Raw genomic sequence first — 18,762 nt, 5'->3', positions numbered from 1 at the left:
TTTTGGGGGGAATTCTTGCAGTTTTTGATTTTGTATAAACAACTTTGGGGACCAGATTTACACTGTTCTTTATCATATTTCTAGAGTAGTATTGTCAGATGTACTACAGACGGGTGTTCAAATACATGTGAAAGCATCATCAAACACTTAGCACACCGAATCTTGTCTACGAGATATACTTCAGCGACATCAATCTCTACATCTTACGAGTTAAATTTCTACTCACTTTACTATGCATTTCTTTCATACACCTTACATGTCTCCATTGTCAGTGGCACTATTATAGAAGTCACCTTGGTTGCATCAAAGGATCACTTAGCACTTCTAGGTTGCGTGATTACTTGTCTCCATTGTCAGTAGCACTATTATAGAAGTCACCTTTGGTTGCATCAAAGGATCACTTAGCACTGTTAGGTTGCGTGATTACTTTCTTGGGTGTTATCAGAAATGGTAGACAGTGATGTCTTTCAAGAAGTATGATCCATAGTCTTGCTTTTCTTGTGTGCTCGTGATGGAGCATTATCCTCCACAAACATCTTCTCAGTCCCTTCTAAAACACTTTCTCCAACATCCTGACACTTTGCTTTCTTTTTTTGTAAACTTACACACATCAATGGAAGAACATGGCTTAGTTCATACATCATTAAATCAACACCAATAATTAGATTAGTAGCAATGTAAGACGAATAATTACCAATCTCAATGTCTTCGCCTACATAGGGCATCGCCTTCCATTTCACCATGTTAGAAAATATGCTACATAAGCACTAAATCACAAGCAATTGTGAAGTGGTCGATGATTTGATCAAGATCCTTCTTAGTAGGCACATCCAGCTTTGGCAAACTAGCCACTCCTCTAGGGCTCACAATATTATCTACCTCAATTGGCTTATGGGCTAACCAAGCTTGGCAGATTTCAAGCACTTATACACTTGCGTATTCATTGCCGTCACTTGAAAACCATACAAAATAAATGAGCAAAAATACTAAACATGAATGGATTTTAGGTTTACCTGGCTTCTTGTAAGATTGATTATTATCCATTGATGGACCAACATGCTTTTCTTCACTCTTGTGCGAAAAAAATAGTAGTTTTGTTTTTTAGTTCTTTTCAGTGCCATTCTCAAATAGATAACAAATGGTACCTTACTTAGTGCTTAAAGCACCCAAAAGTAGGTACATAGAGAAAGCTCTTTATAAGCAAGACAAAAGATACTTTGGGTGCACCAGAAACTAGTTCTCATTTAATTGAATTAGTGCATTTGGCACTTTGTTGATTTGTTGTTTTTGAGGTCGAAAGCACCCAAAAGCACCAAATGAACAAAGTGACAGCTACTTTTGGGTGCTTTAAAGCATCCTAAAGGTCTTTTAAACAAAATTATTGCTGCTTTTGGGTGATTTCAAGCACCTAGAAGCTAACATGAAAGGTAGTTTTTTGGGAGTGTAATATAGCACCCAATAGCATTAACTGATCACTGTGAAAGCTGGAAGCTAACATGAAAGGTGCTTTTTTGGGAGCTTAATAGCACCCAATAGTATAAACTGATCATTGTGAAAGCTGCTTTTGGTGCATTAAAGCAGCTTTCACCTTGGTGGTGCTACAACAAGCACCCAAATGTGCAACATGAACAAAGTGACATTTTCTTTTCGGATTGAAAACAATGACTCTGGAATTTTGGTACTTTCAAGCACCTAGAAGCTACCATGAAAAGGTGCTTTTGGGAGCTTAACAGTACTAATTGAACAATGTAAAAGCTACTTTTGGTGCTTAAAAGCAACGTTCATCTTCTTTAGTGTTGCTTATTATAAGCACCTACAAGCATCAAAAGCTCCATTGAATAAATGTGCTTATGGCTTTCACTTTGTTCAAAGCTACTTTGGAGGTTCTTACAAGCACCTAAAAGCATCAAGCTACATTGAACAAAGTGAACGGTGCTTTGAGGTAGTTGAAAGAAGCTTTCCCTCTTGGTGGAAGCATGTTAACGTGCTATGCTTTTTTAGGTTTTTAGCAGTGCTTTTTAGTAGTAGTGATAACATGAAAATGGGCATGTGGTAAAATTTTTGCAAATTAAATTAGATTTTTTGAGTGATTATACTAAAGATTGTCTTTTTCAAGAGCTTTCCAATGATGTATAGCATGATAGGAAATTATGTATTGTGGATCATCTTTGGACCCAAAAATCATTATAAAAAGTCATGCTAACTAGCACCTATCCCAAACACAAAAAAGTGTAACACATTAGCATGCTTCCATCCCTCTCAACAATTAGTGGTTTAGGGTGTTTTAAAGCACCCAAAAGCATTAGTTGACTTCAATGAAAAGTAGTTATTGGTGCTTAAAAGCACTAGCTGAACAATTTGTGGGTGCTCATAGGTATTTGAACCATTAGGGGAAGGTTGAGGTCTATAGGGGCCCTTTAAGCTGCCATATTATGATTTTAATGACTTTTTGTTAAAATGTTAAGTTTCTTTGACTTTAGATACCTTCTTATTCTTCAAATGGCTAGAAGTTTGAATTTCAAAGTTTCCCGCCAAAATTGAATTTAAAATTGAGTGGGCAAAACCATATCATGTGACATATCTATGGAAAGAGCTCAGCGAGTAGAGTCTGGATCTCTAATCTCCGACAAATTTTGAGCTCATATGTAGAAGTTATAGATGTCCGAATTTTCAAAAACTTCCTCCCCCCACTTTTTGGGAATGAAAAGTACAAAAAGGCATCTTCTAGAGAATCTTTTGACCACCTTTAATCACCCAACATTTTTGTATACATGGCATCACATGATTGGCCCTTTCCTTAATAACCTTTTAATCACATGGCATCTTAAAGGGCCCCTATAGACCTCAACCTTCCCCTAATGAATTTTTAGTAGGTGCTCATAGGCACCTTTTGCTTTCTTCACTACTATTTTGGGGTGCTTTAAAGCATCAAAACAAAGTTATAGCTACTTTTGGGTGCTTGAAAGTAGCTTTTTCTTTGTTGAGTTTGTGCTTTTCAGTGCTATAAAACACCCAAAAGCATCACATGGCTTAAATGAAAGGTGCTTTCAATTGATTTGGTGTGCTTTCTTGTTAATGACACCATCTTTGAAAGAACTTTGTATAGTGCATTCTAGCATATGTGATAGTGCTAGCAAGCACTATTTACAATGCTAGAAATCACTATAGAACTTGCTATAGTGCTTTCTACCACTTGCTATAGTGCTTGAAATAGTGATAGAAAGCACTCCTTAGTTCTAGAAAGTTTAGATTCAGTGTGAGAAGCCGCTACCCTAGTCTAGAAAACTATGATTCATTGTTAGAGAGCGCTACCTTAGTTCTAGAAAGCTTTGATATAATGTCATCCTCAAAAACATAACCTTTGCAAAGTGTACATAGAATATGCATTAATATACATTTGATACAACCTTCTTTGTAATCGATGATAGGTAACCTAAAACCATCATGCACGCAGCATCTAGGACAACTTCATTGCAGCGTATATGTAAACATGTAGCTTGAATGCTACAGAAATAGGCAAACCTTAGTCTGTATGCCGCATAATCAATAACAATTTTAATTTGTTGTCGTGAGCTGTTGTGTTGCTGGTTGGAGGTAAGTGGTGGTGATGGAACGAGAGCCAAAATATTGTTATTCTCCACCTAACTAAGAACCTCCTTGGCAAACTCCAATTGTTGATAAACAGCCTCCCAAAGTGATCCTACCAAGGTATCCCCCTCCAACTATAGAAAAAACCCATTAAAAGAAATGATTAATCACCTTATCCCCAACATGTATAGGATGAAGAAAAAATTGAACATCATCAAGAACCACTCCTAGAAATCTACAAGGATGCCACATGCATCTTCATGTCCAATGAGTTTGCAAAAGCCCCGAGAATCTCCAGAATATCTGTGATTTCTTATATGTCAGCCTCGAGCTTGCGGACCACGTCGTCTCGGTCAACAAAATCTGCTACCTATAAATTCTTTAAAAGCATGAAGCCCTTAGTTTCTCCTACAACACTGCCCACACCACTCGACACCCCTTCACTTTTATTTATACATGCTTTAGCATCATCCAAGTTTTAAGTAAGCTTCTCGAACCACTCCTAAGCCTACATTTGTTAGGCAAGAAAGAAAAAATATGTTTATAGTGAGGTGATGAGATTGTTAGAAGATCCATACCATATAGAAGATATATATCATGAAAAGAATAACCTTCCACACAAAGGTCACATAAAATTTACATTTATAAGTTATTGATTTTCTTTTGAGGTGTTTAAATTTAACCGTATATATAATTTATAAGGTATTGATTCTCTTTTGAGATGTTTAAATTTAACCGTATATATAATTTATAAGGTATTGATTTTCTTCATAATGTACGTTTAACATTTTAGTCCTCATTGGATTAAGTTGGTAAATGTAATGCCTACATCTCTCAGGAGAGAGAGAGAGAGAGAGAGAGAGAGAGAGACTCTTAAAGAGTCTCTTCTTCTTAGTTTTCCCATCTTCTTTACATCAACATGGAATCAAAACCAAGGTGTACATCAACATGGAATCAACCTAGCTAATGTTTCAAAACTTCATTGTCAAGACCCCACATGGCCCAAGGGAAACCATCACATTTTGTGTGTGTGTGTCATGTGCACGCACACACACATATATATATGTGTGTGAATATATATATATATATATATATATATATATATAGAGAGAGAGAGAGAGAGAGAGAGAGAAAAGACAATGAGAAGTGCCGTGTCAAACTAGAGCTCGTTTGATAGGCTTGAAAGTGTTTTTAATTCAAACGCACTAGAGCAAGTTTAATTCAAACTAGAGCTCGTTTGATAGGCTTGAAAGTGTTTTTAATTCAAACCCACTAGAGCAAGTTTAAACCTTAAAACTTTACTTCCAAGTTAACTTCAAACTTTAGTTAGTGGTTGCTTTAAGTCCGGACTCCGAAGTCAAACGCAGTCGTCATAAACCAACTGCACAAGAAATATACTCTCTCCGAAGTCAAACGCAGTCGTCATAAACCAACTGCACAAGAAATATACTCTCTTCCAAAAAAGCTATAAAAATCAACTTCTTGTAATGCAAAATCCAAGCATTTTCGTCTGCTCAATTTCCTCCCCCACACTCACACACTCACTGTCGCTCGCTCACTCACTCACTCTCTCTCTCTCTCACAATGGCCACTAGATTACTCAGAAAGCTTGCCAAATCGGCCTCTAGTTGTGTTCGTGAGCTGGACGTAGAGACCTTAATCGTGAGTTTTGTCCGCGGCCGGTACCAGAGGCTTGTGGACTCTGCCGCCGAAGGGCGTTGTCTGCATGGGTGTGGCAAGAAAGGCGTCATGAAGGCGCCCGAGGGCTATTTACCTGTGTTGCTGGTTGGAGAGGAACTGTACAGTTGCAGTTGCTTGTACGTGATTAGGGTTTCCATCCTCGGCCATCCTCTCCTCGCAGAGCTTTTGGAAAAGTCCTCCCAGGAGTTTGACTACTCCCACGCGGGCGTCCTGCAACTACCCTGCGATGCCCACACGTTCGAGAACCTCCTTCAGCAGATAACATGAAAGGCAAAGATCCCCGCCGTCCAGCCAACTTCCCCTCCGCCTTATGCCATACAAGCGTGTACAGAAAGCTCCCCACACGTAGGTGGCTGAGTACCCAAGCATTTCCCATATCAACGGTATCATAACCCAGGCCCTAACTAATATAGGAGCCTACAATGAGTAAAAAAAGGAAAGAAAATTAATTAGTTAGTTAGGTTCTCCTATTTACAAAAAAGCCTTAGTTTGCTAAGATGTGTATAGGCGACTGAAATATGAGTAATCAAATGTCACGTTCATAACCATGTGTGCGTGCTGCTAACTCGACCACTACATCATTTCATTTTTTTTTCCTTGCATTTCTCTACCCTCTCCATATGCCTCCAAATTTATTTATTTTTTTAATCGCATTAGACGTGCGTCTCTCTCTCTCTCTCTCTCTCTCTCTCTCTCCCCTGTGTAGAACGTGTGCACTGTGTAGGTCTACATCCCTATCAGGCACAGTAAGCAATAGAAAAAACAAGGACCCAATATATTGACAGTCGTATTCGTAGGAAAAACAAGGACCCATTATTTATTTGCTCTGCTTTCTTTCTCTCAGACATGTGCAAGTGAATGAGGACCCATTATGCGAATTAATTCCACATTAATTTTTCCCGTGTGTTTCGAAAAATTCATATGGAAACAATTCTGAGGAATACCTAGGCATTTAGGAGCTATGATTTTCTCTCGTCGGTAGAGGCATTAGATGACTAGTCTCTAATAAAGGCCTTAACTTCCTAATGCTTTCAACTTCCGCCCCGTGGAGCTGCTAGCGGCCACACCTGCCTTATTCAAACATAATCCCTTACTTTTGTTGACACCCTTCCTTTTGTTTGTCAACAAAAGTAAGACTTCCTTCTTAGCTTAGGGTCTTTATATGTTCTTTGGGTACCCATGCACAAGGCATGGATGATGATGTATTTTCTCTAGTTTTGGGTGCTTCTTCAAGCAAGACATTGAGCCTTGAGGAACCTTTTTCCACCACGAGCTGTGGTCGCATTAAAGTTTCACTTTTAGCATTAAATATGTACTTAGCAATTTCATGCACACGCCTGGCTACTTACGTAAATTTGTTTCAATAAGTGCAAACATATAACCGTTTCAAAACACAACAGGGCGTGAGGTGTAGTTTTGGTCCCTCCAAAAAACACCTAAAATCACCTAAAAATGTGAAAAAAACTAATAATTTATGTGGGAAAAAATTAGTAACCTTATTTTAGACAGTTTTAGTGACATTTTTGTTTCAAATGGCTCAGACACTTTTTTAAGTTCCAAACTCCACTCAAAATTGGTCACTTTCATGAAGACAAATATTAATTTTCATCTTAAAAAAGCTTACAAATTTGGTCTAAAACAATCATTTGTTATTATCAATCAATGGAGAGTTCAATTTAAATCAAAATTTTAGGAATTAAAATGATTGTTATTTTTTAAAAATTAAAAAACAAAGATGTTCACATCTTCTTAAGATATAAATACTACAAAAACATTGTTATAACAAAAAAATATCTTTAGATAATGTGGGATAGGGGGTGAACGTCATCAATTATACTTTTCACCACGTGTTTTTTTATTTATGACCGCTTTTGACAAGATCTATGATAAATTTATATTAGATAAGATATTTTCGTCACAAAAACAATCGTGCTTTTCAAAAAGCAAAAAGTGCTTTTCAAAAAGCAAATGTGCTTTCTTTGCTTTTCTCTAAGAGGACGAGATCCTAATGAAGAATCTATTTTTAGATAAGAAATTTGACCTTGTTAAGTGATTGCTTTCCACAATTAAAGATTTGCATATTTTTTGGTTATTTATAGCATACCATGCCAAATTAAGCATGGTTGCTTTTCTGCATGCTAAAAATAACTAAAAAGCATGCAAATCACTAATTATGGAAAGCAAGCACTGAACACAGTGAGATTTCTTATTTGATCTCATCCTCTTCGAGAAAATCATGAAAAGCACATTTACTTTTTGGAAAGATTAGTTGCTTTTGTGATGAATATATCTTTTGTAATATAAATTTATGAACTCATTAAAAATCAAAGTCTTGCCTGCTCCCCACCACACCAACCCCCCCTGCGCTCCCTCCGCCCACCCCACATCACCCCCACTGCCCTACCCCCTCCTCCCACAATCCACACTGCACCTCATCTCTCCCTGCGCCCCCCAACTGCTCCTTGTACCCCCCTCTGCCCCCGGCCTGCTCCCCTCTCACACGGCTCCCTCCCAGCACTACACTGCCTCCCCTCCCCTCCCCCCCCACAAACTCGGCACCCCCGCATTCCCACCCTGCCCCGCCCCGCCCCGACCCTTCGCCCCCCCACTTGTCCCACCCTCTCCATTCCCCACCCCTCAACCCCCAACTTAACCCACCTCCCTTCCTCCCCCCCCCAAAAAGCTATGCAACCCCATCGTGCCCTGCCATCCCCCCCAACTTGCTCCACCCCCTCCATTCCCCGCCCCTTCCGCCCACACCCCCACCCCTCCCATTTATGGCCTGTACCTCCATCCCCCCTGCCCCCCCAACAAAAAAAAGCATCCCCACACCTCCTCCCCCCTCCCCCTCCCCTTTTCCCTCTAAAATGTGCCATTAACCACCCATTTCCTCTCAAATGTGCCACCAACCACCCATCTCCTCCCAAACGTGCCACCAACCACCCATCTCCTCCTTGCTCCTCCTCTAAATTTTAGGAGGTGCAGGGCAGAGTTGTATTCCAGAATACAGCCGTCCCTTAGAGCTCGAAAAAATGCAAGATTTGGAGTCACTATCTCATTTTGAGGTCAGGAAGCCGCCTCCTTCCTGTATTCTGAAATACGAGCTCTAGAGGGCTGTATTCTGGAATACAGGAAGGAGGCGGCTTCTGGAACTCAAAATGAGATAGTGACTCCAAATCTTGCATTTTTTCGAGCTCAAGGGGGAGGGCTGTATTCTGGAATACAACTCTGCCCTGCACCTCCTAAAATTTAGAGGAGGAGCAAGGAGGAGATGGGTGGTTGGTGGCACGTTTGGGAGGAGATGGGTGGTTGGTGGCACATTTGGGAGGAAATGGGTGGTTAATGGCACATTTTGGAGGGAAAAAGGGGGGGATGCAAGGCCGGGGGTTGGGCGAGGGGGGAGGGGCTCTGTTCTGGAATACAACTCTTCCCTAGACCTTCTCAATTTAGAGGAGGAGATGGGTGGTTGGTGACACATGTGGCACTTTTGGGAGGAAAGAGATGGTTAGTAACATATTTGGGAGGGGAAAAAGGGGTGCAGGGGGGACTATGATCATTTAATGATTGCTTTTGATGAGACACGTGATGAACTTATATTATAAGAGACATCTTCATCACAAAAGGAATTGCGCTTTTCAAAAAGCAAATGTGTTTTTTGTGCTTTTCTCAAAGAGGATGAGATCATAAAAGAAATCTCACTGCTTAAGTGCTTGTTTTTCACAATTAAAGATTTGTATTTTTTTTTTGTTATTTAAAGCATGTAAGAAAGCAACCATGCTTAATTTGGTCAAATTAAGCATTGTTGCTTTCCTTCATTCTTTAAATAACCAAAAAACATGCAAATCTTCAAATTATGAAAAGCAAGCACTTAACAAAGTCAAATTTCTTATTTGAAAAATAGAATTGTGATCAGGATCTTGTCCTCTTTGAGAAAATTACAAAAACCACATTTAGTTTTTGGAAAGCATGATTATTTGTGTGATGGAAATGTCTTCATTACTATAAATTCATCATAAATCTCATCAAAAGCAATCAAGAATCATAAAAAGGACATGGTGAAAAGTATAATTAATGACATTTAGTCCCCCTGCATTATTTTAAGAGATTTTTTTGTTATAATATTTTTTTTTAGTATTCAATTCAAATTTAGAGAAGTTATCTTAAGAATTTGAGTTAAAGATGTGAAAATCTTTGTTTTTAAAAAATAATCATTTTTATTTATGAAATTTTGATGTAAATTGAAGTCTCCATTGATTTGGTAGTAACAAATGATGGTTTTACAACAAATTTTTAAGATTTTTTAAGGTGAAATTTATTTTGTCATGAAAGTGTAAAATTTTGAGTGGATTTTGGAACTTGAAAAATGTGTCAGAGCAATTTGAAATAAAAATATTAGCAGCATTTCTTTGGCATGTGCATCACTGAGCTATCGAAGAAGAGAGAATAATCTCTAGAATTAATTGAAGAGCTAGAGAGACTTATGTATGGAGAGACTCAAGAAGCTTATATTGGTGTATGAAAAACAAGCAAATGACTCCAATAAGAGAACAAAATGTGGAAAGAAAATGTTAATCAGCTCACAATGGGGATTATAATTATTGTCTTAGCAGAAAATGATGAGAGTGGATATTCCTTTTGATTCACAAAGATCATCAAAATTCAAGAAGAGAATCAAAGGGTATAGTCAATTGATGTTCACTATACAAATTTTATGGGAGGAAGTGAAGGATCTTTTGAACAAGGAATGCTAGATCTTTAGATGTCACTTTTTTATAATGTATTTTATTTTCAATAAAAATGATGGTTTTATACGTCCAAATTTGAATGACTTTTTGAAGTTCAAAAAGTTAATTTTGAGTATTTAAGTATGAAATTTTAGTTTTTTTTGTATTTTTTAAGAGGTTCATTCTAAATTTTACCTTTTTTGGGCAAAAAACTAGCATTTTTGGTAGAATAAAAAATGAGGTGTGTGTACTTTCAAATGACCGACTATTTGCAGCGTGAGGACAACCTTGCATCTGATTAGAAGCGACTGAGCGTCTGCTTGCCCAGGTGTCGTCCATGCATGTCTGCCTATCTGCATGCATCGCCCGCCCCTTTCTCTCATCGTCTCCCCCATCTCTCTCTGCTTGCTAAGCTCGTCGCCTAGTAAGGTCCTTTCCCCGTGAGGGGAGAGCTCTACACTAAGATGTTGCTACAAGACATCGTGCTACTCAGCTCCAACCCTTCATCCCTTGCCCTCAGAGAGGGAGGAGGCCCCTCATCTTTGGTTCTGCATCAAGCCCCTAATGGGCCTTATGGAGGTTTCCATTCTCCACCAGAAAAGCTGGTCATTTGCCCTCTCCTCTGCTTCGACATCAGAAGGTCTGTGTGGGATCGCGAGAAGTTGAAGGTGGTCCTGCTCAGGAGCCACATCAAGGGAGGAGGCCCCTCATCTTTGGTTCTGCATCAAGCCCCTACTGGGCCTCATGGAGGTTTCCATTCTCCACCAGAAGCTGGTCATTTGCCCTCTCCTCTCCTTCGACATCACAAGTTCTGTGTGGGATCGCGAGAAGTTGAAGGTGGTCCTGCTCAGGAGCCACATCAAGGCAGATATACTCATGCTCAACCCGTTCTGGTTCAGCTCGGTCAACCTATTTCTTTCACGGAGGCTGTTCGTCATCCGAAAGCTGGTCGTGCTATATCAGGTCATGTTCCCTCTTCAATCCCCCTTAGGATCGATGTTAACCCAATGGTTAATCTCTCTCAAAACCCTATCTTTGAAGAAAGGTTCTGTGATGGTGATGTTGATGATGAAGGTGATGTCATCTGTGATGATGATAAACTTGCTGGCATGGCAGGATCACCTGTCCTCTCACTTGCTGATCGCCCTCTGTCATGGGGCTAGACCACCTGTTTGACACTCTTAAGTACTGGATCAAGAATAACTGGGAACAGAGGTGTATAAGAGTTGCTTCAGTCCAACATCTACCTAATGCATATTACATGTTTCATTTTGAGGATCCTGAAAGTGCCACCACTGTTATCAACAGTGGTCAATGGATTATTAGGAATACACCTTTGTCTTTCTTTGGATGGTTTGAAAGTTTTGACCCTAAGGGCCCTAAGCCAACAAAAATCCCAGTGTGGGTTGAGTTAACAGACATGCCGGCTAAGTTCTCTCTCTGGGCGAAAAGGATTGGAGGTTCAGTTGGTAAAGTGCTAGGGCAAAAGCCCTTCCAGGTGGTTAACCCTCAATGGGCTTATCAGATGCTCATAGAGGTTTGACACCGCCAAACCTTTAAAGGATAAAGTTCCTCTTAAAAACAGGGAAGGGCAGGTTATATATGAACAGGTTTTAACTTATAAAAATTTGCCCAATGCTTGTTTTAATTGTAATAAACAAGATCACATGATTAGGGATTGCCCTGATCTACATCAACCCACAAATACTTCTAAGGCTCCTGCGGCAAGGATGAGTCCTTTGTGGTTCCCAAAAAAAAACATGTTTCGAAGAACAAAAATCACAAAGCAAATTGGCATATTCTTGCCAATAGGTTTGCTCCTCTCTTGGCAGATGTCCAAGATGGCTATGTTGGGAAAAGTGAAAGTCATACTCTGGATAATCCTATCCAAGTCAAGGAGACCCCAAAGGCAGCCCATTTTGGGGAGGAACTTTTTTCTCCTGGAATGAATGCCCACAAGGATAGAGTCTTATTCAGCCAAGAACATGACTCCCCTATGGATTCAGATGATGACTTCATAGATAAAACACAGCACATTGATAATGTATTCAAAACTCAGTTGGAAGCAGAAGATGTGGCAATGATGAAAAGAATGTCCCTCTCCCCATCTAAGCATCCCGAGGAGGGAGGGTTCTCTCCCCTTCCTTTGAGTGCCAAGATGAAGAGGAAAAAGGAAAAGGTCCAAGAGGTATTGAGAACCTCTATGTCCTCTAGGAAGCCCTCCAAAGCTAGTAAAAAATGAATTATATAAACCTGCTCTCTTTCAATTGTAAGGGGCTCACTAACCCTGAAAGGGCAGTGGCCATTAATAGATGGGTTAGAGACATGCCGTATGATTTTGACTTTCTGAATCATCAAGAGATTAAAGTTAGGGGAACCCAGCTTCATCATAATTTGCAAAGAATCTCAAAGAATGCCCTTTGGTTTTTTACTAATCATCCTACAGGTAAAGGAGGGTCTGCAGTTGGCATTCACTGAAAGTGGGAACATTCCATACAAGATGCATGGTCTAATGATATTCACAGTTGGACAGCGGTTCGATTGGGGAAACCTTTTAACTTCACAGTGGTTTCTATTTACGCTTCTTGTTTGGCTAGTATGAGGGCAACATCTTGGCATTCTGTTAATCAGATAGAGGGGCCCATTTTGTTGGTGGGTGACTTTAACATGGTTGAATGCAAGGAGACAGAAGTAGATTTCTGGGAAGAACAGTTAGTGGTCTTGAGAAGGCTAAATGGGATCTTCTGAAGGTGGGTAAGGCCCTTTCAAACCTCTCCCCTAAAATAGGGTTCACCTGGTCTAATATTCAAAAAGGTCACTTTCACAGGGTTGCGAGACTTGACAAACTCTATGCCTCTAGTTGCCTGGTGGACATGTTCACAAACGTCAAGTGCTTTACAGACACTTCCCTCAACATCTCAGACCACTTTCCCTTGATCTGCAACCTTTCGGTGGGTTAGGCTAAAGGTAGGGCTGGCTGGCCGCACCTGGACCCATCTCTTTTCCTATTGCCGTGTGTGCAACAAGAGATAAAAGGTTTCATCTCAGATGCCTTCAGGCAATGTGTTTCCCCCTCCAAGGGTTGGGCTTTGCTGGTCAATAGGGTGCATACTATTTGCAGGGACTATAAGCTGAAAGCTGCTGCTATTCGTCTGAATCGCCGAGTGCCGATTAGAAAACAGATTCAAGTTCTCCTTCAATCTAACAAGGGTTTGGTTGATCATACTCTAATTGATCTAAGGAACAAACTTAGACTTGAGGAACTGCTTGCTGCCAAGACTACTATGCTTTGGTATAGAGAGGCATGGGCTGGAAAAATCGACACCCCCCACCCTAAGATGTTTTCTTTACTCAAAAGGAAAAAAGCTAGAGATCTTATTCCTCTGGTTAGGAAACCTAATGGCCAATTGTTGTTTCTGAAGAGGAAAACCTTCAAGTCATCAAGGACCATTTTCTTAACTTGTTCTCCACTGTCTCCTCTCCCACTCTAGAAATTATCGCAGAGCTAGAGCCAAAAATCGCTCTCACTAGGAAAAAAATGGTTAATCCTTCATTGGCTATGAAATTAGATGCCCCCTTCTCTGAGAAGGAGGTGAAGGATGCTATCAGAGTCACCTCAAAAAGGGGAAATCCCCTGGGGAAGATGGGATCCCTAATGAATTCTTCCAAGCCTTCAAAGAGGAGCTCGCCCCACACATCTTAAACATCTGGAAAGAAGCCATGAGAAAGGGTTTCGTTGCTGATAAAACCAATGTGGGGGTTATTAAGCTAATCCACAAAAAGATGAGAAGGATGACTTGGGGAACTGGAGGCCCATAACATGTCTCTCTTCTCTCTACAAGGTCTTTGCATACATTTCGACTAGGAGAATTAACTCCTACATGGATGCTTGGATCCTGAAGGAGAAAAAAGGTTTTATTAAAGGGGAGATATATCCTTGATGCTATCATGTCTCTGGGAGGGCATGGAACATGCTGAAAGCTCTGGGCAAAACTAATCTTTCTGAAAATAGACTTTGACAAAGCTTACGACAGAATTGATTGGTCCTTCCTCTTTCAATCTTTGCAAGACATTGCCCTTAACAGAAAATTCATCAAGTATGTTCAAACCCTCTTGGGGAATTCTTCCTCAAGGGTTGCTGTTAACGAAGCCCTTATAGAAACTTTTCCTCTAAAGAAGTCTATAAGACAAGGGTGCCCTTTGTCCCTCCTGCTTTTTGCCATTGTTGCTGATGCCTTGGGGTGGTTGGTGAATGAGGAAATATCTAACAACAATATTAAGGGCATCTTTATCCCTGGCAGAGCTGAGCCCTTATGTCTACAACTTTTCGTTGATGACACCAATGCTCTGCTCCGTAATGAGTTTCAGACTGCAGTCCACTTCATGGCTTGCCTGGACACTTTCTGTTTAGCCAGTGGTTCTCAAATCAATCATGCTAAGACAAGTTTCAGAGTTTTTGAAGGTGTGTCTCCTCCAGTAATCTTGGTCGCTGGATGTAAGGCTATTCCGGAAGGGGTAGTTTTCAGGCTGTTAGGCATACCCATGGGGTTTAATATTTCTATCAAACAAAGACGGGATTTCGTTCTGCAGAAGCTTAAAAGCCAGGTTTTGAAATGGAGTCATATAAATACAGGTGTTGCTTCTCATGCTTTTGTCCTCAACCATTTCATTATTCCCTCTGTGGTCTATTTTTTGGCTTGCTGGAGATCCTCTAAAACCCAATTGAACTCCCTGTATACAATTATGGGGAACTTCCTATGGGGAGGATCCTTAGACAGAAGAAAGCTCAACAAGGTGGCCTTTCATGTCTGCTGTATGAACAAAGAACAGGGTGGTTTGGGCATCATCAACATTGGAATACTGGCGGAAAAACTTGCATAGCAAAGTGGATTCAAAGGGACATCTTCTCCAAGGATTTTTGGGCAGACTTGCTTAAAAGAAATGTGGACAAATTTTGTTTAAAAAACAAAAGAGCTTGGAAAGGGTTCTCACTCAATGAGGTTCTTTTCTCTAAGGCTCACCTCTCTCCTATTGGCAGCAAGCTGTGCTGCTGCAGAATGTGGGAGTCTTGGATGGGCTTCAAAAATCTCTTTTCTTTCCAGATGTATACCAAGAGGGGCCGTTATATGCGTATGCAGCTGATTTAGTGTTGTTTGGTCATCTGGTCAAGCCTATTGCCAATGCTCACTTACAGACCGGCTTTTCTTGTTTCAAAGTAGGGGTGAAGATGTGGGCAGATCTATGCGACTCGTCTGGTATGTTAAACAGTGTCCAAATAAGTAACAAGTTTTCCTTACAACATGGCGGTGTTGAGCTTATTGTTCAAAGATGTAATGAATTGAATGTTTTCATTCCTCATGTGGGTAAATGTGATTATAAAGAGTTTTCAAAACTCTTAGATGGGGATCTTCCATGAACCTTCTCAAACTCCCAAACCCACATATTGCAGCCAATTTGGATTTCAAACTCAACAAAAGGTGGTCTCTGAACTAGAATAAGAATCAATGGTCATTTCGCTTCAAAATTATTTGGGCCTTTTCCCAAGAAAGGAAGCATGCAATTTTGGTTTGGCTTGTGGTCCACAAAGCAATTTGGACGCAGGAGAGAGCTCAAAAGTTGGGTCATGGGAATGGTATATGCCCTCGTTGTTGCAAGGCAAATCTGGAGACTGTTTCTCATATCTCTTTTACACATGCCCAGACACAAAACAGTTTCTGAAAGTGCTTAATGATGCCTTCGAGAAGACTAGAAGCTTCCCGCTCAGCTGGAAAGAAGTTCTTTTAGGGGAATGTCATCAGGCTAGACCACTTGGCAGTCTGTCAGATGTCTCCTGTTGTGGCATGTCTGGAAACAAAGGAATGAAGCCCTCTTTGGCATAAAAACTAATCACAATTTCTTTCTATTTCTTGACAGTATTCTCAAGTTGACCAAGCAAATTCAACCTAGAGGTGAAAGTTTTGAAGCTGGTCGCTGGCAAGATCATCTGTGGAGAAAGTGGAGGAAAGTTTTGAGTTCTTCTAACTCCAACACTAGGGCAAGCATGTGTCAAGGATTGGAGAAGGAATGCTTCAGAAGGCTCCAATATGCTGATCATCGAGCTTAGTCCACTGAATATTACAGAGGGGTACATCACACCTTTTCATTCATGTCCTATGCATTCTCTACAGGTGGTTCACCCTCAGGCCACTGGATTCTCAGCCATCCGTCTATGGGTCAGATTGGTGCTCTCATCTTTGAGGGATTTTGGATTCTAGATAAGGCCACCTATTGGCTTAGCTGTCTTAAGGGTCCCCCCATGGACCTTCCTCATGGGTCGCTGTAATCTCATCCTTTTTTAATATATTTTCCTGTGTGATATAGAGGCCATTTTCATTCACTTTTAGCATTGAATGTGCACTTAGCAATATCATTCACTTGCATGGCTACTAACGGAGAAGTGATATGGATGCCAAGTTTTAGATGCATTTTTTTTCTATGTTCTTGGGTTAAGCATCATGGGATCCAATGGTGCACAATAATTTTGAATTTTGTTTTTTGTATTCAAGGTTTGATTTAGGTTTTTCCCAATCAACATTTTATATTGTTGAGGTGTATATGCAAGTTTCAATGTGATGTCAAGTGCGCCATATGGAGCATGTGAAAGTTTTATGTCTTATGGAGGAGCAGTTCTCCAGTTTTGTAGTTTTCATGCATGCACTAAAATGCTACTTATCATGGCTTTTTCTCGATGTCTTTTTAATATATATTTTTGAAGCTTTGTGCATACAATTTTAGCTTATTTGAATTTGTTGATGGATTGCTCACCATATTAACAAAATTCGGGACCCTTTGTGCAACACACTAAAAGGATCACATGATTTTCTTTATCCAAACTATGATGTATGCACCCTAGAGGATCTGGAGAGGAAGAGATTTGTCATCATCACCCTTGTTGGTTAATCAAAAGATAGTTTTTTTGTAATGTAATGGGTGTGACCTTCTAGCAATTATAGTTCACCTATGTGGACTTGACATGTGTGGTTACCCTTAATTTACCGAAGAAGAAAGCATTATGGTCACAAGTTTGCATGTTACTACATGGAAATTTTGAATGCCACTAGAGCTACAAGTGGGTGGAAGCATGGTAATGTGGACCTAAAACTAGTGTCTCGTATAAATGTGTTTCATATCATTAAATGTATGTGTATTTGGAGTTGGTTTTCTTCAGGCGTTCCATTCCATGCCTATCTTTTGCTTTTACATAGTAACATTATATATATCATGATCTTGAAGTTTTAGTTGATCACCCCCCCTTTCTATCTCTTACTCTTGTATTACTTTTAATAATATTAAAGCTACTCTCTATTTCCACTATTAAAAAAACCACCTTTTTTAGTGTTTCTTGGTGAGCATTTATTTGGTGGGACCTTTGAACATTTAGTTATTCAAGAAGTTAACAATTACAATTAAAAAGCTCATATTAATTGTAATTTTCAAGCGAAGGATTTCCTTAGTTATTGACTCAACAAACTATTCTATTTTTCTTTTTATTCATCTTCAACAATCTTTTCTTCTATGCTTTTAGACAACTTGCTTGCTTTGTTCATTATGTGATCCCAAACTTTTCCTTATCTTGAAAATTAAAAAAGTAGGACATTGAGTGATTCTATTTTGCAAATTATAAGGAGCTATAAAACGTCAAGGAAACAAGAACAAAGGAAAAGAATTGAGTTGGAGAGACATGTAGAAACACACACATGCCAATATATTGGAGAGGATGATGTCAAGAGAAGTAAACTTTTTGGCTTGTACACTCTATGGATGATAGTAGGTTTTGTAAGCACGGCTATATTGGAATAATAGACGATGGATGATTCTAATATTACAATGAATACTTGGGAGCATCACAAATTTGATTCTTCTCTTGTTTCTACCCTTAGGAACTCATTACAAGTGGTGAAAAATCCAAAATTAGAAGATAAACTCTTTATTAAACAAAAGATTTTAAATATGTTGGTGGGTAGTTCATGATGAGGATGAAGGCTTGAGTATTTAAAATGCCTATAAAATTGAATATACATAAAAGAAATTTATGTGTAGCCAGATGTAAGATAGCAAGTAATGAAAATGAAAGTGAAATACCATTGCATATGTGTAGAAGGCAACAATGCTTTTTAATATTGGCTCTACATGTGTATTTGTGTGGTAGGAGTTCACCCATGTTATGTATTTGACATTTGTGATTTGAGTGGGGGTGTGCTCCTAGTTTGATGTCAGGGGATATGGATACAAGGACAGATAATGAATTAACCTTGGCCATCTTAGAAAAGGTAAGGGAACCTCTGAGCAATGCTCATCACCTGTATCCAAAAGAAGAGAGTTTATCTAGTGTTCAATATCTCGAGTGCTTATCTAGTGTTCAATATGTAGATAAAATCACACAAGAATAGAATGCCCTCATGTAGCAAGACAAATAACATTGCTGTATTATGCAAGTTACAGACACCTAGGGAGCCACAACACTTCTATGTGTAGATATGGTCTACAATCACTCGCATAACTACTAGCAGGCAAAGACATCTTAGTTTTACCTAAAACACCTATACAAAATAATGTGGCAACAACAAGACTTATATAGACACAAGGATGGCTATTTTTAGCCTGTTCTATCCTAACTTGGCTTAAATTAGTGTATTTGCAACCAAATCAACTAGTGTATTTGTAACCAGATTAGTCTAGGAGTAAGCCTATTAGCTAATCTCACTAATAA

At 39.5% G+C, this 18,762-nt stretch overlaps 1 protein-coding gene across 1 annotated transcript; it reads left to right on the top strand.

Moving 5' to 3' along the window:
• The first annotated feature begins 5,172 nt into the window (after positions 1-5,172).
• Positions 5,173-5,556, top strand: LOC147630995 (auxin-responsive protein SAUR72-like). Its single transcript, XM_086809127.1, has one exon. It carries the CDS (start codon positions 5,173-5,175, stop codon positions 5,554-5,556), a length of 384 nt encoding a protein of 127 aa, XP_086665253.1.
• The last annotated feature ends 13,206 nt before the right edge of the window (positions 5,557-18,762 follow it).

The sequence above is a fragment of the Cibotium barometz genome, chromosome 15, assembly GCF_041138505.1.
Source record: "Cibotium barometz isolate CiBa-2024 chromosome 15, ASM4113850v1, whole genome shotgun sequence".
In the NCBI taxonomy this organism is placed as follows: Eukaryota; Viridiplantae; Streptophyta; class Polypodiopsida; order Cyatheales; family Cibotiaceae; genus Cibotium; species Cibotium barometz.
Note: the sequence above shows the minus strand (reverse complement) of the source record. Positions and strands in the feature narration are given on the sequence as shown.